General features: G+C 48.3%; 2 protein-coding genes across 3 annotated transcripts in view; one reads left to right on the plus strand and one right to left on the minus strand.

Annotated features, from left to right (window-relative positions):
- CRABP1 (cellular retinoic acid binding protein 1) overlaps window positions 1–26,716 on the plus strand; it is a 658,055-nt gene that overhangs the window by 294,425 nt on the left and 336,914 nt on the right. The gene's annotated exons all lie outside the window — the stretch shown is intronic.
- TBC1D2B (TBC1 domain family member 2B) overlaps window positions 648–26,716 on the minus strand; it is an 82,328-nt gene continuing 56,259 nt past the window's right edge. Inside the window, exons 7-13 of the mRNA XM_050799953.1 lie at window positions 23,147–23,257; window positions 21,859–22,052; window positions 18,481–18,975; window positions 14,978–15,095; window positions 9,293–9,478; window positions 7,599–7,720; window positions 648–4,030 (exon numbers count right to left, since the gene is read on the minus strand). Of these exons, the coding sequence (XP_050655910.1) occupies window positions 3,835–4,030; window positions 7,599–7,720; window positions 9,293–9,478; window positions 14,978–15,095; window positions 18,481–18,975; window positions 21,859–22,052; window positions 23,147–23,257 (1,422 nt within the window). The 3' untranslated portion in view covers window positions 648–3,834. The remainder of the gene's footprint in view (window positions 4,031–7,598; window positions 7,721–9,292; window positions 9,479–14,977; window positions 15,096–18,480; window positions 18,976–21,858; window positions 22,053–23,146; window positions 23,258–26,716) is intronic.

Genomic DNA, 26,716 nt, shown 5'->3' on the forward strand with positions numbered 1-26,716 from the left:
CTCCTGACCCACACACTGAGCCAGTCCCTGTCCCAGCTCTGCCGCCGCTGCTGTGCTATGTGACTTCAGGAACCCCCAGCCTCGCTGAATCCATGTCCCCAGAAGGGGAAAGCCTGCCAGGCCTTGCCTTGCCCTGTCTGGGAATCCTTGCGGGAGCCACCCCTGAAACACCCCTATGGGAACCCCTTTGGTCTTCATCATTCTTGGGTGTTTTCCACTGATGGCTGGGGGTGTCTCCGGTGGCAGCTGGGCCTGAGCTGTCAGTCCAGGCAGGAGACAAACAAGCCTGTGACTCAGGCAGGGCATGGCACAGCTGGCAGAAGGAGGTGTGCCTATTCTTTGTGGCTGGGTGGGGGGGTTATCTGGACACAGGGAGTCTCCAGGTCCTGGCTTCCCACCTTGGTGCCCCCAGCCCACACCTGCAGCTTGGCCATGGTTCTTGGGGCCTCCCAAGGCTGACCCTGCTGGGAAAGGCATCCTGACGCACCCGCCCCAGGGTAAGCCAAGGGCAGGGACACCCAGAAACGCCAGGCTGGAAGGGTGGAGAGCCCCTCCTCACCCCCCAACACCAATAAGCCCTGGTCCACCCTCCAAGCCCTTGGGGTGAGCCTCATCACTAGTGACTATAACGGAATTTCAGTGCAGAATATCATACAAATTAGTTTATTTCTTCCTTAGTATTACAGTTCCAAAATGTAACCTGAAGGTCAGCACAGGAGCTGCTGTGACATAAAAAGAGAGAGTCACCTGGCGCCCCCTGCAGTCCTCCAGTTGCCCAGCAACGGTGGGACACTCAGTGGCACACACTAGGTCTCTGTATGGCCTCCCACCTGCAAGGACTTCCCCGGGCAGGCCCAGCTGCCCAGAAGCCCCGGAACACACAGGAAGACAAAACTATAGGATGGCAGGTGGGGAATCTCTGCAATACAAACTTGTAGTTAGAAAACCCAACCGAGCATCTGTCTAGGATACTTCCTATATCAATATACTGTAGTTGGAACCAGAACCGTCTCCAGCCATCAGCAGTCTTGGCGGCTACTGTACAGCTGTCAGCATGACTACAGGCAGCGCCCGGGGCTACCTGGGGTAAGAAGTGGGCCCGCACATCACAACAGCGAGTCAGTGAGAGTCAGGGCCAGAGGGAAGAGCAACTTGGAGGCTCAGGCTGGCACAGATACAAGGGAGTCACACACATAACGTAAGAACTTGTTATATAAAATAGATATGTGGAATCTAGAAACACCTTGAGAAAATAGCCTATAAAAATATAAATTGTAGTGAAAGCATACAAAAGTATTAACAGAGGTTCAACCCATTAAAAAAAACCCCATCCATTTAAAAGTTGGCAATTCCCAGCAGGTGTGGGGAGGGAGCTCCCCTCGGTCCTGGTGCGTGTATTTGGACAGGCCTTTGGGTTTCTCAGCTGGCAAGGTCCCCCTTGCAGGGGCCATGGGCTGGGTGTTGGGGCGAAGGTTCGGAGGAGGAACAGCAGTGTGGGGCAGCCCCTGCCATGGCAGCCAGTGGAGGCCAGGGACCTTCAGGGCACTGGAGGGGACAGAACAGCTCTTTCCTCAGTGACATGAAGGGGGGAAGTGTTAGCACGAAAGAGTGGAGGCCACAGTCCTGGAAGGAGGAGTTGGCTCCATCCTGTTCCCAAACTGGAACCAGGCGGAGCTGCCCTATCTTGCCTTCTGGATGCACGTCACTTGATTCCAGGCAGGAGAACCTCTGAGAAAGTGTCCCCAGTCCCTTTCCTCCAGGAACTCTCCTGCTCTCACACACACACTGCCTGGCAACTGCTGACAACTGTCTGGGAACACGAACATACCACTGTGGGTTGCAGCCATGACGGGACCCTGGTCAGGTGCATCTCTCAGGGCAAACTGGACAACACGAGCCTGTCCCTAAAGGCAGCATCTTAGCCCCAGGACATGGCAGTGTGTGCTGGCATGTTCCAGGGGCCATCAGCTTGGAAAGTAAAACCTGAGGGCAGCTGGTGCCAGCCCACGGGCCCAGCCCCATTCCTGCTGCACCTCCTCAGCAGCCGTCTCCCAGGCTGACAGCTGTCATTTCAGATGGGCTGAGGGGGTGGGAGATTTCCAACATTTGATTCGAGCGGACTGCAATGCCCAGCTCACAGGACAACTTCCTGAAGGAGTCAGACCTCAAACTGCTGCTCTCAAAGACAAAGACAATGGCAAAACCCATTTTTGATGCCTGAAAAGAGGCAAAGGCTTTTGGCTAAATATAGAGGCCAGCCCCTCTACCCAGTGAAACGTCAACCAGCTCCACTAAAGACATGAAGCCGGAGCTCAGTCTAGCGTGCGGAAACGCCAGCTTCGCCGTGGCACTGCTAGAAAGTTGACAGCACAAAATAACAGGAAAAAAGTACTTCTTAAAACTGCATTGCTTCAATTCTTAGTCTCAGTGTGTTCGTATCAACAAAGGATGATTTCCAGTTTTTTTCAGGTAATACGAAACATTCCACTGAGACCGTTTTTCTTGTATTTTCGTAACACTGTGCCAGAAAACATCGTCTCACATCTACGCATCAGGGATGCTCTAGAGGGATTAAGCAAAAATGAGCTCCTTGCTCAAAGCCTCTTCCCAGCCTTCAGAAAGGCAGTCCTGTGAGTTCCCAGAAACTGCCGTGTCAGAGGCACCAGTGACCCCGTGTCCTGGCAGAGAACAAGGATGCTTCCGGGCAGTGGTGGGGTGGGCACACACCCGGGAGAGCTCACCCAAGCCTGGGCCCCAAGCAAAAAAGTTTCCCAGCCCCGGACACTGGCAGCCGGCCTCCTGCACAACCCAGTCAGGTGGAGGAGACACCAGGAGCATTGGCCATCTCCAAGGAAGCCAAGGTTTTCAACTGTCCAAGAGCGTTCATGCTGCAGCTGCACCACTGCCCTGCAAAGCGCCACCGAAAAGATTCCTCCATCCCCTCGACCAAGGCCAGCCCAGGGGTGGGTCTGCTTTGCAATATGCCGGTCCACCGTTGACCTGGAATCCTGAACTGTCGTACTTGGTGAATGATTCCCACAAGTCAAGAAGGGCATTCCACAGAATCTCACCGAGCCACGCCAGGCACGCGGCAAGCTGGGGACAGAGCAGCCCAGTAATCTGCAAACGCAGGCTGGCCATGAGAAGTGAGGGCGGGTGTCTGGGCAGCCAGGCCCTCCCCATGCAGGCTGGGAGCCACTGTTGGAAGGGTTGCGTGTGGAAGAGCAAAGGTTATTCTAGAAATGGGGCACGGCTAGCAGCTTAAAGCCACTGGTGGGAGGTTCACAGGCTTTCTACAGTGGCCATTTCTGAACAAGCGATGTGCCTGCCTTTCTAAGGCAGTCCCTTTTCATACCGACCTTATGCCTGAGGCAGCAACCCTCTGGCCTACAGGTGCCTGAAGCACAGTGGGCATCCTTCACAGCACTGCCATTCAAAACCACACACCACTGCCCACTATATACAGGAGAGAGAACATGGGGAGACGCCCAGCAAAGCAAGGTTTCAGGGGGTCAGAGCACCGACAGGCTGATGGAGACTGGAAACAGGCTCTTGCAAATAGCCACTGGTAAGCCTGAGGATCCACCAATCAGACAGAAAGCATGACTGAGATACGTGTAACCAAAAGCATGGCATGGAAATGGCTGTAAACAGATGAGACCTCCCACCCCTGCCCCCGCACAGTGGGAATTGAGGAAGTGCAGTCTGGCTTTGGACATCTGCCCAGCAGATTCCCAGAGGCCACACACGTTACATTCTGGCTTTTAAGCGTGCTTTCACCCTTTGGGCACACTTTGGTTGTGAAGGCAGGAAGAGCAGCGTCCCGGGACCTACTCAGGTATCCTCCTCCTCGTCGCTGACCAGCTCACCCTTGTCAGGGCTGGTGTCCCGCTCACGCAGGAAATCCTCACGGATGGCCTCCAGCTCGGTCAGCTCCAGCCGGACCTTCTCCAAGTGGTAGGCGCGTCGGTTCCGGATCTGGCGTAGGGGGAAGGGGTTCAGGTCCCCAAAGGAGATACTGATCAGCTTCCTGGCAGGACACAGGGGAGAGACAAGAGAATCAGCAGCGCTCACGTGAGTGCTCACACACAGCCCTCACAGGCACAGCAGGTGGCCTGGGGCAGGGTGGGAAGAGCGCTGGCCAGGCTGGGGGTCTGATGTAGAGGACGAGGCCCACCTTCTGCAGAGAGGTGACAAGGAACAATGGCCCAGCCAGGGGCAGGTTCAGAATGACAGCCTGGACTCCAGCTCTGCCACATGCTTGCTGTGTGACTGAAGTCACCCCCTTTTCTGGCCTCTGATTCCTCATCTGCACACTGGGGATGACAGTAGTGCCACCTCCTAGTGTGTGGGATTACTCGAGTTCCCACACATAAGCGCTGAGAAGAGTGCCCGGCACTTGCATGGTGATGACAGGTGCGGATGTGTCTGCATCCTCAGGTAGGCATGAGGCCTGGCACCAGGCTTGAGTCCGGGACGTCTGTGTCCCAGGACTGATTGACTGGGAATGAACACAGGCCCAGGCAGTCCTGGCGATGACTGTCAGAGCCACTCGGCAATGTGACAAGTGTCCAGATGCAGTCTACAGAGAAACGTGCAGCTCGTGGGTTTCACATTATCCCCAAGTCAAGGCTCCAATTTACAATAAAAATGTTAATGTTGTGATCACTTGCTCCTAACCACTGGTCAGTGGCTTAATAAAAATAAAACCGGCCGGGCACGGTGGCTCAAGCCTGTAATCCCAGCACTTTGGGAGGCCGAGGCAGGTGGATCACGAGGTCAGGAGATCGAGACCATCCTGGCTAACATGATGAAACCCCGTCTCTACTAAAAATACAAAAAACTAGCCGGGCGTGGTGGCGGGCGCCTGTAGTCCCAGCTACTCGGAGACAGGCGGGAGAATAGCGTGAACCCGGAAGGTGGAGCTTGCAGTGAGCCGATATCGCGCCACTGCACTCCAGCCTGGGCGACAGAGCGAGACTCCGTCTCAAAAAAAAAAAAAATAAATAAATAAATAAATAAATAAATAAAACCAAAAGCTGTCCTGAGGCCTGGCTATGGATTTGTAGCACTAAGGGGTCAGCCACGCTGGTCTCTGGGGATCACAAAATAAGCCAGTTCCTCCAACACGGGGCCACCATCTTCCCCTCTCTGGATTCTACCAGGCCCCAGACGCTCTGTATCCAGCAACAGGGGCTCATTCCTTTCCAGTCAACCGAAGGCCAACAGACTCACCAGCCCCAGGAAAAGCTGTGATGAAACAGAAATGCCCCGAAGGACTTCCTGCCCGTCCCCAGTGGAGCAGGCCATTTGCTCCTGCTGCCGTCAGCCGCCTGGGTTCCTGTCAACACACGGCGCACACGAGGGCGCAGCCTTCTGTGTTTCCAAACCCCGCTGCCTGGACATGCTTAACTCTCGTCCAGAGGCTCAAGGTCAGAGAGGCCAGCTTTATTTAAATTCCGAATTTCCCCAGCGTGTGTTCTAGAACATGGGAGCACCACAGAACAGGGAAGACCCGAGCACAGGGGTCCCCGCTTGTGGATTTCTCAGGTTCCACCTCCTGCCTGGCTCTGCGGACCAGGCTGCCAGCCCCACCAGGCGGGAGGAGGCTTCATGTGAACGGGGCACAGGGTCCCCACTCACCAGCACTTTCTCCCCCATAGCTGTCAGCCCACAGCCTCCACAAACCCCAAACCTAAGGCGCCCACCCCTCCTGTGCTGCAGAACGTGAGCCCGAAGTGTAATTCTTCATTTGCTCCTCAGTCAGGAGCTGACAGAGGCCTCTGAGCCCAGGCTGGCACCTGGGAAGCCAGATCCCACCTCTGCCTCAGGCCTGGAAGATTCCTCTGGGAGATGAGAAGGCGCCCCGTGGTCAGCTAAATTTGGGAGACGATGCTCAGCACCTTGAAAGGCTCCCAGAAGTTCTGCTGCAGAGCCTGGTTCAATCCTGTTTAATCCCCGTCTCCTGAATGCAGCTGACCACACAACTCCCTCCCTATGTTTCTGAAGGCCACTCACTGTGCTGCAGGACTGGCCTCCTTGCAACCTCTAGTCTGGGGAGCTCATTAAAACACTGAGGCTGCAGCCCATAGGCGGGTTATTGCAGTCTTGATAACATTGGGGAGCCTGTCACTGTGGCCTGGCACTCCTTAAAGCACCTGCTGGTCTGGCGACTTAGCTTTCTAAAGCAAGCTGCAGGGGAGACTGTACTGCGAGCCGCTCGCAAGGAGGCGCTGCAGGACCATGCAAGGTCCAGCAGTGGTGGTGCCAGGGAAGGGGCGGGCACTCGCCAGAGTCACGCCCACTCGCCTCTGCTCCTCCTGGCAGCGCCTGGGACCCAGTACAGAACTGAGGGCAGCAGCGCTTCCGACACAGCCCTAGCTGTCGGCATGGGTGAGCTCATTCCGTGTCACTCTCAGGAATCCTGACCCAACACGAGATGAACAGAAACTCTCAAGGCTCACCCCAGGACTCAGAATCAAACTTTCTCCAGCAAATATGATTCCAATATCCTTTCTCATTTGGCAGAAATCAGGGCACTGTTGTTGGTGCTATTAGTAAGCCTGAAACTTACAAACCCACTCCCAATAAAAGACCCTGAAAATAGCAACGACCTCCAGGAGGCCTGGCATGGCCTCAGCCAGCACCTCAGCTCCCAGTGTCTGAATCAGCTGTCAGGGTCAGAGCAGCCAACAGCTGTGGTCCAGGGGACACACAGACAAAGGTGGCCCAGAACAGGCAATGATTGTGTGGCCAGGGAGGATTCCTGAACACTTGGCCTCCCAGGCCAGAAACTCAGGGGTCCTCCAAGTCAAATTCCTCCCTCCCTCTCTTCAATCTACCCTCCTTCTCCATCTGTGGGACCACCTCTCCCCCAGGTCACCACCTCTCTCCCTAGAGCCCTCTAACAGTCACCAGTCCTGCCCCAATCTGACCTGTTTGTCTCTTGCCTAACCCTGTAATACTTCCTAGCGCTTAGGATGAAGCCTCAAGTCCTGAGCAAAGTCTGTAAGCACCCTGACAGCCCAGCTCTGCTATGGCCCAGCCACACTGGCACCAGCCGGGCTGAGCTGCCTCCACACTTCCCCAAACACACTTGCCCCACAGTTCTGCGCCACCGCTCCTGAAGGACCCCTGCCCCCATACTGTTTCCTTGCTGCCCCTTGGCCAGCTTACTCAGCCTTTCTCCGGCCTGGGCTCCCTCTACCACAGCACGGATCAAATGATGCGCAACAGTGTCCCCAGCAAGGTCTTCTAGGACAGGCCTTACTCTCCATCCGTCATCCTCAGTGTGCAGCACAGGCCCTACCACGCAGCAGGTACTCAGTAAATGCTTTCTAGACAAATGAAACTATTGCTGTTGGTTGTTGGGATCTGTGTTTGTAGGACAAAGGACAGAATCATCTCAGTTCCTCCTACGTAAGGCTACTTGGGGCTCACACCCCTTACTCCTTCCTTTCCCTGGAAAGCAATGCCCCTCCCACACCGTACACCTGGCACGGCTCTGAGTTGGAAGATAGCAAGGACACACTACTCTCAAGGAGGCAGGCGCCAGGCTTCCTGCTCTCCTTGACATCTGAGAACTCCCCAGGACTCACCTAGCATCAAGGATAGTGCGAGTGAAGTAGCGGAGATACTTAAATATAGACATGGAATCTTGCAATTTCAAAATCTCCTCTTCCTTGTACTTAAAAAGTGCCAGAGCAAAACGGAAAATAACCTGTGGAATAAACAGGGAAATCTGTTAGCGGAAAAACCCTCGTGGGTCCAGGCACAAGGCTGGACTCCAGGGGGGTGCTGGCCCCACTGGGGACAGGGGGACATGGCTTGCATGGTCCCCAACCTGGGGAAAGACAACTGACCTGAGGGGCAATTTTTCCTGGCTAGGCCAAGACTCCTTTATTACAGGAAAATAAACTCTGGTGGTTTTCAACAACACATCAGCCCAAACCAAAAATCTCCTTATAGGAGATCTTTGTGGAATCCTTTCATATTCAGAGAACACTTCTAGTCAATAAAGCATAAGTAACAAGCATAAGGAATCATTTTAAAATAAAACCAAAACCAAAGTTTTCTGATTCTGAAACTCTTAGAAAGTCCCACCTACAGAGGCTGTTTCCATCTCAACTAGTGTACTTTTGAAGACAGGGAAGGAGATTTTTTAAATTTTTATTTTTATTTTTTATTTATTTTTTTTTGAGATGGAGTCTTGCTCTGGCGCCCAGGCTGGAATACAGCGGCGCAATCTCGGCTCACTGCAACCTCTGCCTCCCAGGTTCAAGTGATTCTCCTGCCTCAGCCTCCTGAGTAGCTGGGACTACAGGCGCCCGCCACCACACCCGGCTATTTTTGTATTTTGAGTAGAGGCGGGGTTTTACCATGTTAGCCACGATGGTCTCCATCTCCTGACCTCATGATCCGCCTGCCTCGGCCTTCCAAAGTTCTGGGATTACAAGTGTCAGCCACTGCACCTGGCCTTTTTTTTTTTTTTTAAATTTGTGTTTGGGGTACATTAGAGGTTAAAGGGAATGGACTCCTGGTAGTCTTGCAAGTTCAAGCAGCTTTGGAACAAATTGCTTTTCCCATATCTAAGGGCCTGTGCCAACCTGTACTTTCTCTTATTTAGTTTGTTTTCCGGGTCTTGCTATGTTGCCCAGGCTAGACTTTAACTCCTGGGCTCAAATGATCCTCCTACCTCAGCCTCCCAAATAGCTGAGACAATTGGCACATGCCACTGTGCCCAGCTAAGGTATAGAATAAATTGAGAAGAGTAACTAGAAGACTAGGGGGGCCTCCACTCCATTACATACACCTGTTTATACAATTAGGGTTTAGTATGTAAATGTATTCCTTATTCAAAAACTGATTTTTAAAAAACATACAACAGAGCGAGTGGGAGGCTCATGGGCAGTAAGGCTCTGCAGTTGGCTCCCCCTCGTTAGTCCCCCTAATCCCCTGCTTATTAGATCTCTGGGTCTCCATCTCCTCCTCCATATGATGGGGCAACACCACCAGACGTTTGACAGATGGTGAGGCTCAGGCTCCAACTATAAGTCACAGCTCCCAGCGCCTATCACAGGGCTTGATGTGGGTTGAATGTTTCTGATACATGAACAAATGACTGTGGTTTCCTGATACCCTGGACCCAGCTCTAGTCAGGCCATGCTGAGATCCTGTGGGCACCGTGGTAATCCTCCCAAGTTCCAGGTGAGCCAGCCACTCTACCGCCACCAACGCTGCTGACGGTTGTCAAGCATGTGTATCTGAAAATAGCTGAGCTGAGCTAACCCACCTTTGGTCCTTCATAAAGGAAAGAGTCCCATATTTTAAAGAGGATGTCACTAACGACACTATCAACAAACACCACCAGAAACCAGTTGAAAGTGATGAGGGTGTAGTCAACTTTGTACTGTTCAAAGTGGCCATGCAACCGAGGCAGCTTCTCACTCATGAGGTCTCTGAACACCCGCTGGTCCACCTGGAGAGGGAACAAAGGGGAGAGGTGTATGGGGCCTGCCAGGTCACCGGGTAAGCAGACAGACAGACACACAACCTGAGAGCCTGGGGGTGGAGCCCACGTGACAGCAGCACGACTGTTCCAAATGCGCCGTGGGGCCCATCACAGAACCAGACTACCATGTTCCAGCAGTGCTGACCTGGTGTGCTGCAGGTACACACCGAGTGTCTGCTAAACACACTTTCCACAGGGCATGGGAGTAGGGGGGGGGTCCGTGACCTGAAACCAACTCTTGCACTCAAAATGCCCTGGGAAATAGGCCACTGCAAGGAGCAGGTGGGACAGTCAGCCTTGCCAATCCACATGTAACTACAGGAGACGTTGACACAAAGGGCCAAAAACTGGAATCCTGGGCAGATGGGAGTCTTGAGTCAAAGAGGAAGCAGCATCACCACGTCCATTCAACAAACATTTGCTGGGCTCTATGTGCAGTGGGGGTGGCAAGGACTCCAGCATCACATGGACCTGAGTCTGAATCTCAGTTCTATCACTTACTAGCTGGGTGGCTTTTAGCAAATTATGCTCTAAATGGCTCTGTGCCTCATGTGGAAAATAGTTAATTACCTCTCTCTTACTGGACTACTGTGAGGATTAAATGAGGCTTATATAAACTACCCATCGCACAACAGACAAGCGATACCTGGTTACCGCCACTCTGTGTCAGGCATGGCACCAGCGCTGGGCAGAGCAAAAATAAGGTTCAACCCTGACCTCAAGGAGTTAAAAGATGAGAGGGGAAGGCCAGACACATGGACCATCCTAACTATGGCCAGGCCCTGGTAACGATGTGTTCATACAGCCCTGTGGAACCACAGACAGGTCCCGGCCAAGCCCTGAGAAGAAACCGTTCCTACAGCTGGAGTTCAGGCTTCCAGGCAGGAGGGCTGGGAGGTGAGGCAGCACAGCCAGGCAGAAGCTGGTCACAGACACCCCTGAATCACACTGAGGAGTCAAGACACTATCCTGTCAGCCAGGGGCTTTCCTAGCCTTTGTCTATGACTCACAAAAAAACATGCATCTTCAACCATCACCCAGTCCACGTGAACCAGTGTGCACGTGTACAAAACAAAAATAAATGTTTCACAAAACAATACTTAACCTCACACAGCGGACTACCCTTTGATGCTTTTAATTCTAATCAATTGGATTTGATGGGAAAAAGATAAAAATAAAAACCTAGTACCAACCTACTAAAACAATTTCTCTATCCATAGTATAAAAAACAACGATAGTCATCCCTTGGTGTATGCACAAAAAGCTGGCCCTCCATATAAGAGAGTTTCACATCCTGTGAATACTGTATTTTCAGTCTGTTTGTTTGAAAAAATCCACATGTAAGTGGACCCATGCAGTTCAAACCCACGTTATTCAAGGGTCAACTGTACGTACTTTCCCATATTTTATGCCCAGTCAGGAGCTGCCTTTAGGGAGCAATAAAGTGGCAAGGGAGACGGACAGCTCACTGTAAGACCAGTTGATGATGACGTGATTCATTCAGCCTGGAGGATCTAGCTGAAGACGTCCAAGAGGGAGGGGCATATCAGCTGGCCCTGACGTTGGAGGAGATCCTTGTACACATCTCTTCTCCGAACTAGGAGGCAGACTGTGCCTCACTCTTAAGGCTGCCCGGGTGCTTGGCGGAGGGCTGGTGTGGAGCAGGCTGCCAGGGAACGCTTGCTCTGGCCTCTGTTCAAGCTTCCTCCTCCACTGAGCTCTGGAGGACATGGAATGACTGTGTCATTCATCTCTGTGTCTTCAGCACCTAGCAAGGTCCTGGCACAGAACATGCACTCAAAGGATGGAATGAATGGAAAAGCTGACAAGCATGTGGACTGTAGTAGCAGTGGACACGGGGCTCAGGCACTTGATTCTGGCAGGAGGCAGTTTGACAGTGATTGGCAAAGCCCAGTGCTGAGGGTCGACAGCACACACAAAGCTATCCGCATTTTAAGAGCCACCTTACATAATGGCCATCGATAAGCAGGAGGATAATTAAACATGTTCTAGCACCCACCTGATGGAGTATTAGGCCACCAAATAGGATGGGTACACAGTATAAAATGACATGGGAAAATGCTCATGCTATAATGTGAACCAGCCAGGATACAGTGTGCTCTCAATTTGGATACCTATATGAACTAGGGGAAAAAAAGCAAAAGGAAATACATCAAAATGCTAACCATGGTTCTCCAGTTGGCAGGATAACAGGTAATTTCCATTTTCCTCTTAACATCTTTCTACATTGCCTAACTTCTCTTTCGTGAGCATCTATTACTTGTATAGTCGGCGGGGGGAGGGAGAAGTCTCCTTAGAATTTACGTTTATGTTTACATGACAATGTGATGCAAATTTTATCTTAAATCCAGACATTTAAAATAAGTCTTCCCCTATAACAATACTACCAACTTTTATTGAGTTTTTACAATGTTCTGAGCATTACATTCAACTTTTTTTAATGCATCATCTGAATTCAACCTCAAATAATCTGTGTGAAGGGGTATTACTCTCATCTTACATATGGGGAAACTGAGGCACAGAGCTGTTAAGTGATGTGTCCAAGCTCCACAGCTCATAGGAGGTAGGGCCTGGGTTGTGACCTACTACTACATGTGACCCTCCACCCAAGTTCCTAACCAAGGTGCTTGGCTACACTTCAATGGAATTAAGAAAGATCAATCCTTCATTTTTCTTATTCTGAAACACTGGGTCACCTGATATTTTAAATTTGAATTTTTGAAAGCTATTAGCTTTCAGGTGCCCATGAACACACAAAACTTTCTTTACTGACCCTCTAATCCCACCTGACTGACTACTGCCTCTTCCTGTTGCTGTTCATTTCCTACACACCAATGCAACAGAACAATACATTTCCTGGGTAATTAGCAAGTGAAGTGATCACAGGGAGACCAGATAAGCTTCTCCTGGGATCCACTGACATCTGTGAAACTGGGACAGGGACCTGAAGGGGGCAGCTGTGGCGAAAGTCCACCCTCTGGGAAGGCCAGAGCTCTGACTCTCTTGCCACCCTCCTGTGACGTTCTAGGCACTGGGCAGAGATGGGCAAGCTTAGGCCCAGAGCTGCAGAGGCCTGAGTTCAAACCCCAGCTCAGCCCTTCAGCAGTGGCACCTCAGGCAAACTGCTTATTAGTGTCTTCGGCTCCCAGTTTTCTCCCAAGTCAAATAGGGAGACTGATGCTCAAGCTTGCAGGGCTCTGTGCAGTTGTACAGCTGCTGGCACGGGGCCAGGGCTCAGTAAATGCCAGGTCCCCTTCCCTGGTCAAAGAGTAGCTCATGTAAGTTCAAACATTTACTATGTGGGGTGCCAGGCATAGAGGAAAAGGAGAAAGAAAGAAAAAGGAAAGACAGGGCCATGGCCCTCAGGTACCACTGACTAGCTGGAGGACAGGCAGGCACACAAGGATGATCCAATCAGGTGGCTGCTGTCCCAGAGGCCTGCACCGGAGCAGCGGGAACAGCAGCAGGGCCCCGTGCCTGCCTTGAGGCAGGAAGGACCACTCACAGAGGAGATGTCTGTGTGCTAAGGCTGCACAGGAGCTTCCCAGGGAGATGAGCAATGGGATGTTATTCCAGTAGAGGGATTACGTAGGAAAGTACCCAGAGGATGGGCATGCCCAGAGAACATATGTCCCATCAGCAGGCAGGAAGGAGGGCCCTGGCGGCATTCGAAGGCATCTTTACCCTGAGGAGCCCCGGACAACAGCAGCAGAGGGACGAGACTGAATGCCTGAGTGAGACAGAGGTTAAACTGGAGCAGTAGGCGAGTGGCAGCGGGAAGAAAGGAGAGAGGCAACTGCAGTGATGGAGAGGGGACGGTGGTCCCACCGTGGTGAGACGGACAAAAAGGGGACACAGATGTAAGCTTCCAGGCAGGTGGCAGCACTAGAAATGTTGACGGCAGGGATACAGGGGAAGGAGGCAAGAGTCCAGGATGGCTTGAGTTTCCAGCCTGGGGAGCTAGAGAGGTGAGGAGCACAGGCGGAAATAGGAGGCAATAATGATGACCCTCCCTCCAAAGGCAGAAATGCAAATGCAAAGAACACTCGCTCTGGGTCCAGCCAGGAAAATGGAAGTCCCTCTAAATATGTGTCACAGAGTGAATGTCATCCAGAGGCTGGCCACATCGTTGAGAGAAAAGCTGAGAAGCCAAACAGCTGACAGCGAGGCAGCCCAGAGTTATAGCAAGGGCAGAAAGCCACCCTGCGGGGAGCAATGAAGGGAGCCGGTAGGGTGAGCTGTTGGTACAGAGGAAACACCGAACAGGAGCTGGGCACAGAGGAGACAAAGCCACCTTCAGAGACAGTGCCCGAGACGGGGAGAGGGAAAACCCCTTCAGTCCCTCCTGTCACCCTTCAGTCTCCTGCCAACACCTCTCGCTGGCCTGTGGGTCCAGGCCTTGTGACACCGAGTGGTGCAGGAGAAGGGCAAGGAGAGGCTGTGAGCAGGTAGGCCAGGTCGGGGCACAGACCTAGAGAAGAGACAAGAGACAGAGTAGGCACACACGGGCACAGCTCTGGCTAAGATAGAAGCTGCCTGAGGCTGGGCCACATGCAAAGGGCCGGCTTATGGGGAAGCCAGTGCCGACAGCAGCCCCAGCTCAGCCTAGGGATGATGCAAGGGCCAAGGATCTGGTCCAGGGCCAGGACTGTCCCAAGCAAAGACGGAAACACTGGGCTCTCCCGCCCTTATCACCCTGCCCTGGCCCCTGGCATCAGACTCCAGGTGTGGACGGCATGAAATGCGCCACTCAGACCCCCACTGTGGGAGGTGACTGCAGGCTCTGCTGCTGCCCCTCTGGTGCATCACCATGTTCATTTCCAGTAGCAGGGCACGGGTGCGGCAGGGGCACGAATGCAGCCCATCTGTGGAGGTGGGTGCCTTGGTCACTGCCCTTGGCTTGAGGGCTCCCCACTGGCCCTGCCCAGACTTCCTCAGGACTTCATGGTGGTCACTGCACAGGGTCTGGGACTCTCCTCCCCATCCTCCTCCCTTCCTGGGGCTAGAGCTTCCCTGTCCCTTGTCCTCCACAGGGGTTCCCCCATGCCAAAGTCTCTGGTTTGTCTCATCCCAGCCTGACATCTGTTTCTTGACAGCCTGAGCTAACACACCAGTCACCCAAGCACGCCTGGATTATGACTCAGCCCGCTGGTAGGTCTGTGTCTGGGGAAGAGAGCGCAGAGCAGTGAACACAATGTTAGGCCTGCAGGACGGGTCTGTCTCTGCTGGTTCGCAGGGGGCTGAATGAACCCAACTCGGCCTCAGTCACAAACAGCAGGCCATGACTGGGGACAGCCTCTGAGATGTGGCCTGCTGTCTTCAGGAATCAGTCTCTGAAGTCATGTACACAAAGCAATCCCCAACCCCGACCACAGGTTTAATTCAGGTCACATTTCAGCTGCAATTCTAAAAGTGATGACTGAAACACAGAATTTTCAGAACTACCTGGGATCCTAAAAGAGTCTTTGTATAATAGTCTCGGGGCATGAAAACTTCCACTATGGTAACGAGACACCAGAAAGCATCTTCTTGTTCCAGGTACAGGAGGGCCACTGCCACCAACCTACAAGCAAAGGGAGGACAAGATGAGAGCCCAGGCACAGACAGCTGCTACCACAGTCTCCACAGAGACCGTCTGCTTTAAGCCACTTTTTCTCCCACGGCCAAAACTATTTCTAGTTCTCCAATAAAGAATAATAAGGACCTGGCTTAATGGCTCACGCCTATTATCCCAGCACTCTGGGCAGCCAAGACAGGAAGATCACTTGAGGCCAGGAGTTTAAGACCAGCCTGGGCAACATAGCAAGACCCCATTTCTAGAAAAACAAAAAACAAAAATCAGCCAAGAGTAGTGACGCACACCTGTAATCCTAGCTACCCAGGAGTCTGAGGCAGGAGGATCACTTGAGCCCAGGAGGTGAAGGCTACAGTGAATGATGATCGCACCACTGCACTCCAGCCTGTGCAACAGAACGAGACCTTGTCTCATTAAAAAAGAAAGGGGGGGGGGGGGGGACATTTCCTAAAATTTGAGAAGCAAAGCTACTTTTCCCCACTTTCATTTGGTTTTTGTTCAAAGATGAAATAGTTTCCCAATGATCAACCAGCCTCATTAAATAGTTTTCATTATAACACTTTTGCAAATGCAGCTGATTCTTTTGAGTTCATCAAGAAGTTCCAGATAACCCTTTCATACACAAAAAAATCCAGATGTGAATGTAAGTAACAAAGAACACAGGGCGGTTTAAAACAGCTTTCCCAATGCCATCTTGCTTCCAGGCTGAAGGAATAAAACGGGCTGCAGACGAGAGCACCCCGGAGAAGCTAACAGTGCTGTGTCCGCTGCATGCACAGCAGGGGAGGAGGACCATGTGTCTCAGTTGCTTTGTTGTTCATAACGGAAACGGGTCAGCTATTTACATGCTGTCACTAATCAACAGCCCTGGTATGGCTCCAAGTGGGAATCTGGCGCAGCAGGATGGAAAGGAAGAGGTGAGAGATAGGCCTCCCTCTACTCAGCTGAAACCCAAAACTTCTGCCCATCACACAAAGCTTATGAGCAACACTCATGGGAAAACCCCTGAAGCCATTTCTCAGAAATTTTTTCCTTAGATAAAACTATAATGAACTCATCTCAAATTAAATGGAAAAAAAGTCCGGGAAGAGGATGTCTCAAGTATGCAGGGATGGGATGGAAAGGAGAATGGTGACCACTGGCAGAGACAGAGGAGAGAAAAACAAGACACGCAAGCAGAGACACCAAATCCACAGGACTTGATGGTGCCAGGAGAAAGGGTAAGGAGTCTGAAAGCGGCAGAGCCTTTGAGGACATCACTTATATTCACCAATATTCCAGATGATAGGCCTGAATCACCATCATCTAAACAAGGCTACAGTTGTCCTACTGAAGTTCTGGGTGCTCAGAAGGCATGGACACGTACCAAATACTTTGAAGAAAAAAATCCCAAAGAATTACAACTCAGAGGTTTTAATGGTGATGAGGGTGGAGGTGTAGAGAGAAAGCTTCAATTATCTGGAAGTATCATTTATGTAGGAAAAAACTGATTCCATAACAATGCCAAATAAACGGAGCATTACTGTACCCCAAACAGGCACACTCAAGTCCTCACCAGGACCCTTAATTTCAGGGGTTTCCAGCTTCCAGGAATTTTTAGATTGAGTATACAGTGTGAATGGTGGCTTTAAGCAAAACAAAACTGGTTCATTAGGCAGGATGCTACTTACAGGCTTTTTAAAAATGGAGACTGTCTAGAAGTAGCTCTAGTCCCTTTCACCTTCTGAGGGCACACAGAGAGGCTGCCCTATCCTCACCACCACAGAGACAGTGACTTACTGAAAACCATTTGGTTTCAGGTCTTAACCAAATAACATTCCAGCTTAAAACCCTTTCTTCCTGCAGTACTCTCATTTCAGACACAAACAGAAAACCCGTACCTGGAGGTCAATACCTGGCATGGAGCAGAAGCAAAAAGGCCTGTCAGCAGCCAGAACAAATGTCAGTACTCAGAACTCCAGCTCATGCACGGCTTACAGAATTCCTAAGGTACACAGGCAGAGCTTTTCCATTCTTACTTTATCCGTATCTTTTTTTTTTTTTGAGACAGGGTCTCACTCTGTTGCCCAGGCTGGAGTATAGTGGTATGATCACAGCTCACTACAGCCTCAACCTCCTGGGCTCAAGCGATCCTCCCACCTCAACCTTCCAAGTAGCTGGGATTAGAGGCGCATGCCACCATGCCCAGCTAATTTTTTTTTTTTTTTTTGACGGAGTCTCCCTCTGTTGTTCAGGCTAGAGTGCAGTGGCACGATCTTGGCTCACTGCAACATCTGCCTCCCAGGTTCAAGCAAATCTCCTACCTCAGGCTCCCAAGTAGGTGGGATTACAGGCATGTGCCACTGTCTGGCTAAGTTTTGTATTTTTAGTAGAGACAGGGTCTCACCATGTTGGCCAGGCTGGTCCTGAACTCCTGACGTCAGGTGATCTGCCTGCCTCGACCTCCCAAAGTGCCGGGATTACAGGTGTGACCCACCGCACCCAGCTAATTTTTTTTGTATTTTTTGTAGGGATGGGGTTTCGCCATGTTGCCCAGGCTGGTTTCAAACTCCTGGACTCAAGCAATCCTTCCACCTTGGCCTCCCAAAGTGTTGGGATTACAGGTGTGAGCCACTGCACTGGACCTTTATCCTTTTTTTTTTTTTTACAAACTTGATTACCTACTTTCATAACACAGAAATATAAATGGACAACTGCCAGGACAGCAGTAAGCAGAAAGTGCACAAGCCATTAAGAAGCAGTCAGTGCAAAGTCCAGTGACAGGAAGAGCTTGGTGGGGAGCAAACCTCAGTCCTCCTGAGGTCTTGTCCCATCCCTACACAGCTCAGGAGGATGAGCCTGGATCACCAAGAAAATGTGAGAGGCTTTTCAGCGTCCTCTGCCTATGGAAGTAGGGAAGTATGCAAGACCTGTTAAAGGTTCTAGTTTAAAAGGAAACAAGTTTAAGTCCATGAAGGGCTAAGTTTCAATCAGCTGAATAATTGTCTGGGGCGACTTCTTGATTCACAAAAAGATCCTGTATACTGCATAAACAAGGGGTGGCCATCAATTTCCACTCCATGCATTACAAACTAATAAAATCAAACTTCTGATCAAAACCCAAGTGTGATGAGACTAGGAAAAAATGAGACTCCAGTAGTTTCAAATGAATTAAACTCTTGTGTTCTTAATACTTTCTGAAAGCATGTTTGTTTCTCTCAGTTCTTCTAGAACTGGGGACACTGTGTCATGAAAACTGGCTTGCTGCAACTACTTTTTTCTTCTAAAATATTGACTTTTCTTGGCCAACCAGGAAGGGAGGGAGCTGCCAGGCAGTACCGGTGCCTACAAGTTGCCTAATGGCAAATGGGAACATTTTGTGCTGTGCCCCCACCTGTTTAGGCCTTGGCAGTAGCCGATGTCTGGATTCCGCCAGGAGAAGGCGAGGAGGACGTTGCGTAGCTTCTGTATGCCTTCTGAGGTGGGGCAGGAGTAATGTTTGTTGTTGGGCAGAGTTCGCAGCAAGTCCAGCTCAATCTGCTTGGAGGCCGGGTTCTGTTTCTCCAGCGCCTTCTGCAGCAATGTCTGGAAGTGGCCAGGCTCCGTGCTGTCCTTGAACTTCCTGGTGTGACGGTCCACACACCACTTCCATACCTTGGAACGGTGCTCATGGGGAATGCCCGCACGGATAAGGTTTTTTAATTCTGGAGAGCACATCATCTCCCTGTTGACTGTACTGGCAAAATAGTTTTCCCACTTGACCCCAGTGGAGACTTCCTGGTTTTCTGTGAGGTAGAGAGTCTTCAGATCCAACGCGCGGACCTTGGCGACCAACTTCTCTTCCTCGTCATCCTCAGGTACAGTCCTGAACCCATAAATATCATATTCACTGTTGATAAAAACAAAAGGAAAAGTTAAAATGACAAAGTTTTAGCAACAAAGACCAACGCAACAGAAAAAGAGAGTCTAGAAACCAAATTATGCACACGTGGTACTTTGAACTATGAGAAGCATTTCAGATCAGTGAGGATATAATCGACTTCTCAGTATATAAAGCTAGAATGACTATCTATATGGAAAAATTAAATTAGATCTCTACTTGATACTACATAGGGAAAAAACCAATTCCAAACAGTTTAACACTGAAAATATGAAAAGCATGGAAGAAAACGCAGGCAACAGCACAAAAACAAGACTGATAAATCTGGCTACATTAATGCGTGTGTATGTTTCTTTATCATATATGTACTACATATGTATAACTTTATGCTTAAAAATATCATTTTAAAAGATAAAAAAAAGAAGAATGTATTTATAAGCTATTAGGGATAAAGATGTTCACGTCCCAGTTCCTGGAACCTGTGGCTGTTTTACGTTACATGGCAATAGGAATGTTGTTAATGGAATGTTAATGCAGAATTTAAAACAAGGAGATTATCTGGGATATCTGGATGGGCCCAAATATCCTCATGAGCCCTTCAAAGTGGAAGAGTCAGTCAGAGAAACGTCAGGCAGGAGAGATGGGAGGCGTGAGAGGCGCTGGACCTGCTGCTGTCGCCCCGAAGATGGGAAAAGGGGCCCCGGGCCAAAGAACGCAGGGGGCTCTAGAAGCCACCAACCACAGCTGACAACCAGCAAGAAAACAGCGACCTAGTCCTACAACTGACTGCAAGGAACTATATTCCACCAACAACTTAAATGAACAAGGAAATTAACTATCCCAGAACCTTCAGAAAAAATGCAGCCCTCAATTAAACCTGGATTTTAATCCAATGAGACCCATATTGGGCTACTGACCTTCAGAACTATTAAGTGACAAATTTGTGTTGTGTTGTTTTAAGCCACAATGTTTATAATTTGTTGTACCAGTAAAAGAAAACTACTACAAAGGCCTTTCACACACTGCTGCTGAGCGTAAACTTACTCAAGCCCTTTGAAAATCAGATCTAGCAGAGTTAAAGGTATGTATTTTCTACACACCAGGAATTCCACTTCCAGTCTGCACCCTAGAGAAACTCTCTCACGTGGGCACATGGGAATATGGACCATGATGGTCCTTGCATCACTGTAACAAGGAAAAATGGAAAGATCTAAATGTCCTCCATGAGGGGAAGGAATAAAGACACCATGGTAGATTCATACAATGATGTTCTACAAAGAAGGTAAACATGCTCAGTCGTGTGCGTCTGTAGTCCCAGCTGTCTGGGAGGCTGATGTAGGAGAACTGCTTGAGCCCAGGAGGTCCAGGCCAGCCAGAGCAAGAGTGAGACCCCATCTCTTAAAAAAAAAAAAAAAAAAAAGCTCAGGAGTTAACTTGTATCAACCTGGATAATTTCAGAAAATAATGTTGAAGGAAATAAGTTTCAAAATGATATGTATCTGGGATTAGTATGTATCCAGTCAGAAATACATACTGAAATGTTTACAGGTGGAATGACGTGATGTCCGGCATTTGCTTTAAAATATTCCAGAAAAAAAACTGGGGAGTTGGGAGGTAAAATGAAATAATATTGGCAAAACATTAACAAGTGCTCCAGTTAGTTGCACACAGGGGTATATGTTACATAATTCTGTCTACTTCTTTGTGTGTTTTAAATTTTCCATAAGAAAAAGTTGAAAATAAAACAATATACATGGTTATTCTACTTATATATAAAATTTGAACACACAATGTAAGTAGTAAGAGCACAAAACACTTTTACATGGGAAGAATACACAGCACCTTCAGAAGCACTCCAAGAGCTCATAGAAGTTAACCACCACCACGACGGGCAAAGCAGCAATGCCCAGCGTACAGGTGGCGCTCCAGCACCTGGGAACCTGACCATCCAGGCGGCTGAGGGCCTGTCCTCACCACTCACAGCCTGGGTGACTCTGGGCAAGTTATATCACCTCCATACCCAGCTTCTTCACTTGTAAAGTGAGAATAAAAACACCCACATCACTGAGCATTAAGTACCACTCTGCACATAAAACCCTTAGCACAGTTCCTGGCACCTGTGAGACATCCATAAAAGTGTTTAGTAAAGATGGTGTTGGGTACTTTCTGAGCATATTTCTGTTATCTGAGTAGCCCAAACACTGCAGGCTGGTGCTGTAAGCTCAGAGAAGGGAAAGGTCACGTCAAACTGAAGCAAGGCTTCACCTGGGCCTGCAGGGGTGGGGCAGGAGAAGCAAGGAGACTGCCGTAAACAAGGCCTAGACACAGGGCTGGTCCTGAGTCGTGGAAACAAGAGGAAGCTGAACTGCATGAATCTGCAGATTTCTCCTGGCTCAAGTATTTCATGAGTCTAATTTTTTTTAGAAAACAGGTTATGAGAGGGTTCTTAATCCAAGATCCATCATGGGCTTCCAGATTCAGTGATTTCCCCAAAAATATATGGGGTGTGTGTGTATGTGTGTGTAAGCTCAGTTCCCCACTTAAGGGCCCCCTTTGTTTTGAACCACCTGTGGGTAGGGCTGTTTTAGCAGATGGTTCCTATTCCTTGGAAGACCGGCTCCTCCTGAAGTAAGCAAGGATCAGAAGGAAGGCTCCCTTACTTACACGAGAAATAGGTCTTGCAATCAGAAGACCTGTGGTAAGTCCCTGCTCTATGACTTGATTATTAGGGGAGAATGAAGACATTACCTGTTCTGCTGACCTGACAGCATTTGTCATGAGCACCAAATGAGACACACAGTTGTGTACGGCTTTCTGCGAATGGTTCCTGCTGTTGAAAAAGGGACTTCAGAAATGGGGTGCACTACTCCCAAAAGTCACTAGCACCTTTACCTGACAAGATGAGGTTTAACAAATGCTTGCTCTGGCTGCTCTTGGCTTTCAACCTGCAGAGCATCCTCCAGCAACTGGGCTATGACCTCCCGGGTGGGCCCCTGGTCTTCTGAGCACACTGGTGTCTTCATTTCTTGGAGCAATATCAGGTATTTACTTTCTATCTGGCAGAGCTTGGCTTCCAGGCTAGAATACTGCAGAGAATGTGGTGGTTACCTCCATCCAGACAGAGACACAGGAAGAGCAATATTTAGATACTCAAATAACCAGTGAACAACAAACCCAAAACTATTAGGAAGTGAGCCAGAGACAGACTGTATCAAAGACAATAAATTAATTTATGCCACAGACCACCTGTCACGTTTAAAATGGCCTGCAGTGGGCTCCTCTCTTCCTTATAGAGGAGTGCTGATAATCAGACCTCCGGATGCCAACAAATGCATCACCTCTGGACAGGCTACATGCCAATTACTACATGCCAATTACTGAGGTCCAGCTTGGTGCCATTTGGCACATGGCCCATGAGTGGCCACTCCATGCTATACCCATTCTATTTAAGGACACTGTGGTCCAGGACTAGCTCCCATCTGCCACCTTATCAGACAAATCAAATATACCCCGGAAAAAACGCAGGAATAAGGTCTGGGAAGATGCTTCAAGTTCTGTTCAAAAAAGTTTATCAGGTATATAACAGCTATTGACAAGTGTCATTTGACTACAACTCATTTGATGACAGCTGAAATGTTTGTGGTCCCATTACACTTTGTGTAAAGCCCCTTCCAGCCATAATCATATCGGACTTTCACAACAACCCTACTGGGTCCACAGAGGCGGCATTCACCTCACCATCTCCATAAATACAATCTGAACAGCATAAATCAAAACCCAAATAATCTTAATTTAGGGGACCTTATAATTATATATTTAGTTTGTTTTCTTCAAAGTCCATTAAAAATGCTTATGAACAAAGGTAACACACAAAGAAAGCAATACCTTATGTTCTTTTTCTTTAACTAGAGAAACGGAACACATTTTCTGTAGCTTCTCATTCTTACCCAGTTTATGTGAAAAACTCACATCTCAGGGCATTTATCTTTGTCTTCATCAGAGATAAAATAAGACTAACTATATATCTCTATGTACTATATATATTTTAAACATATTTTGTTATCAGTAACTACATCTCTCTAAGCCTGGGAGTTGAACCGGTTTGTAAAGCATGCTTAATTTCAATGGTTTCCTAACCTTACCTCCCACCAGGTAACAGAATCCATCTATCCTGACCCACCTTTGCCATCAGATCCCTCTCTCTCCTTTCTGCATTTCTTCGTAGAGCTGAGAGTTCCAAAATCTCCTTATTTAGAAATTTGTTTTGGGTTTTGTACCCCTGTAGATTATCCTGTTAGAAAAAAAAAATCCCTGAATTCATATTGGTTGAATATTGACTAATTAATTACCCTATGTAGTCAGTATCTTGCTGCCTCACCAATCAAATAGCCCTGCTAAGTTAGAGTAAGTTCTAAAGAACTAGAAGTTGTTAAAAGGCACTTTCCGATTAATCTTTTTGGCCATTTACAGTAGTAGAAGGCAGGCAGGCATGATGGCCGTGATGGAGAAGATATTTTTATTTAATTGTGGTAGTTTTTCTCAACTGATGACAGGAGAAATAAATATGACATATTCCTAAATCTATGCAAATATTTTATCCATATTCCATATTCATTGAGGTGGTTAAAAAAAAAGCAATATCTTACTTTTTTTTAAACTAGAGAAACAACATATTTTCTGAAGGTTCTCATCTTCACTTATCCAGTTTATGTAAAAAAAAAAAAGGTTACATACATATACAGTTCATAACTAAAAATCACTCTTAACAACAAATCCTATGACCTACAAATAAGGCACGTAAGAGAACATATTCTTCAACATTGAAAAATTTCAAACTTACAGAAAAGTTGAAAGAAAAGTACAATTAACACAATATAGCCTTCATTTAAATTAGCCAACTGTTAACCTTTGCCTATTTGCTTTCTGTCTATAAAAGAACATAACAAGCTGGTGACAAGTTCTGCCAAGTCCAACTGTGAGAGCAGGTTGGGGCGGGGCACATGTCATGTTGGTTTCAGCCCTTGAAACTCCAAGCAAGAAAGCTGAAAGGAGCCAACAGCAACAAAAAGCAAACCAAAAAGGGGGTACAGTGTTTTCATGTAAAACACTGAAAATGAAGCTCAGAAAACTTCCTTAGACTTTCCTAATAAAAACAATGAACTGAAGACGCTGCTAAGGATACTAATCCAAATCACCTCTGAGGCAGTGACTTCTGAATCTTCTTTACAAATTCAGTCTTTTATAAATGTGTCTCTTTTCCCCATCCCGCCCCGCTTCTAATTGTTTCTCTTTTATAATCTGACAGGCTGGTGTGTGAGGTTCCTGATCTCCCAATCACAGAAGAAATTATGTTCAAGACAGCTCAAAGAGCAGGCCAGGGGAGTCAAGACAGACTGGTGATACCACAGGCAGGAGACTGCTGCTGCTCCCCAGAGATGTGGCTATAGAAATTCCTCATCGCCAAACAAGAAACCACCACGGGATTATACCATTTCCCCCATAAAATGCAGAACTCAAAATGGTTCAATGTTCCCTTTAATCACTAACATTTATGGAGCACTTGCAATGGGTTACAGGTGCCCTGTGCTAGGCATGTGAGATTCCTAATCTTGTTTAAAACTCACAACTCTTAGGCAGCCATTCTCACCATCTTTATTTTTGAGGTGAAGAATTGAGCCATAGAAAGTTGCCCAATTACTGTCTAGGCTGCAAATCAGACTTCTGAAAGCCAGACCAGTGGGCTCTTAGCTCCATGGTCTCAGGCCCCTGACTCCCACAAGAACTTCGATAGGCATCATACTCAGCCTGAGCAAAACCATGTCATGACAAGTACTTGAAATGTTGAATATTGGACTTCCTTTTCTCACCTGAATCTCCTTTCTACTGGTGTCTTAAAGCTTTTTTTTTTTTTTTTTTTTTTTTTTAAGAAACAAAGTTGGCTGGGCATGGTGACTCGTGCCTATAATCCCAGCACTTTGGGAGGCCAAGGCAGGAGGATCACTTGAGTTTGAGACCAGCCTGGCTAACACGGCAAAACCCTGTCTCTACTAAAAATACAAAGAAAAAAAAAAATTGGCCAGGTGTGGTAGTGCACACCTCTAGTCCCAACTACCCTTTCTGAGGCATGAGAATCACTTGACCCCAGGAGGCAGAGGCTGCAGTGAGCCAAGATCATGCCACTGCACTCCAACCTGGGTGAAATAGTGAGACTCTGTATCAAAAAAAAAAAAAAAAAGGGTGGGAGACAAGGTCTAACTCTGTTGCCCAGGCTGGAGTGCACTAGCATGGTCATAGCTCACTGCAGTCTTGAACTCCTGGGCATAAGTGATCCTCCCACCTCAGCCTCCTGAGTAGCTAGGACCACAGGCATGGCCACCACATCCAGCTAATTTTTTTTTTTTTTTTTGTAGAGATGAGATGTCACTATGTTGCCCAGGCTGGTCTCAAACTCTTGGCCTCAAGTGATCCTCTTGCCTCGGTCTCCCAAAGCACTGGGATTACAGGTATGAGCTACTGCACCTGGCCAAAGGTCTCATACTTGGAAAGATTAAGCAAACATATTACTAAAAGGCAGGTCAGCCAAAGGAAAGCTGGCTGAAGGGCAACTGAAGAAAACACTCAACAGTGATGGATAGAGACTGAGTGATACAAGGTGGGTCAGTGAAAGCAAGTAACATCAGCTGTCATGTATGTCTTTAACTTAAAATTTGTGTTACAATCTAAGTTAAATCCTGATCATTTATATTACAGCTACTTTCTCTAGAATGATGATGACCACAGCAATAACAACACTCAATAGTGAAGACCCTATGAGGAGCCAGGCACTGTGTGAGGGAGGGCTTTACGTGGATTACTGCCTGTAACCCTTACAATACCTATGATGAAAATAAGCACTATTTCACAGACAAACACACTGAAGCAGAGACATGAATTCACCTGCCCAAGTCAGAGGTCCTAAGTGGTGATCTGACTTTGAATCCAACCAGGGCTGGCTCTGGAGGTCATGTAAAGCATCACCCCACGCTGTTCCACATCCCCTTCCCTCCTGGTGCTTGCTCCAGTTGTCATTCTGCTTTTCTGTTTGTGCCTCTAAACTAAACCGTGAGGCCCAGGAGTGCAGTGCCTGTGTACCCGTGCAGAATAAAAGAGTAGGCACAAAGCTGGATGAATAGATGAGCTGGAAGGAGAAGCTGTAGGCAGGGAGGTATTCATGGAACAGCAAACACAGGAAGAAAGACAAGGATGAAGTAAATGACAACACAAAGGATGGACAACACTGAAATCGCTAATGAAAGCAATGTGGAAGTGCTGGGGCCACAATGCTGAATGGAACAATCCGAAAGTCCATATACTTCACAAATGGAAGCATTATGGAAACATAGAAAAGGATTGGAAGGAAACATAGAAAAAGAATGACTTAATCACTAGGGTGGCAAAATCCTAGGACCAATGTTTATTCCTGTCTCAGAATACTACAGAAACAAAAAGCATTAGACTACACCAAAAAAAGTTAGCAAATTCCAAATGGCAGAAATCTTTACAGGCAGCATCCACTGACAATAAAGCATGAAAACTGGTCAAGAATGGCAATAACAAAAAAGATACATAAACATATATTTAAAATTAAAAATATATAAAATATGCTTTAAATAAACATATCTTAAATATATATACTTTTCCACTTAAGACATTTTAAATTTGGAATCAGAAGTAGGAATCAATATTTCTTCTTCAACCATACCCTGTCTAG

This window comes from Macaca thibetana, chromosome 7, assembly GCF_024542745.1.
Source record: "Macaca thibetana thibetana isolate TM-01 chromosome 7, ASM2454274v1, whole genome shotgun sequence".
In the NCBI taxonomy this organism is placed as follows: Eukaryota; Metazoa; Chordata; class Mammalia; order Primates; family Cercopithecidae; genus Macaca; species Macaca thibetana.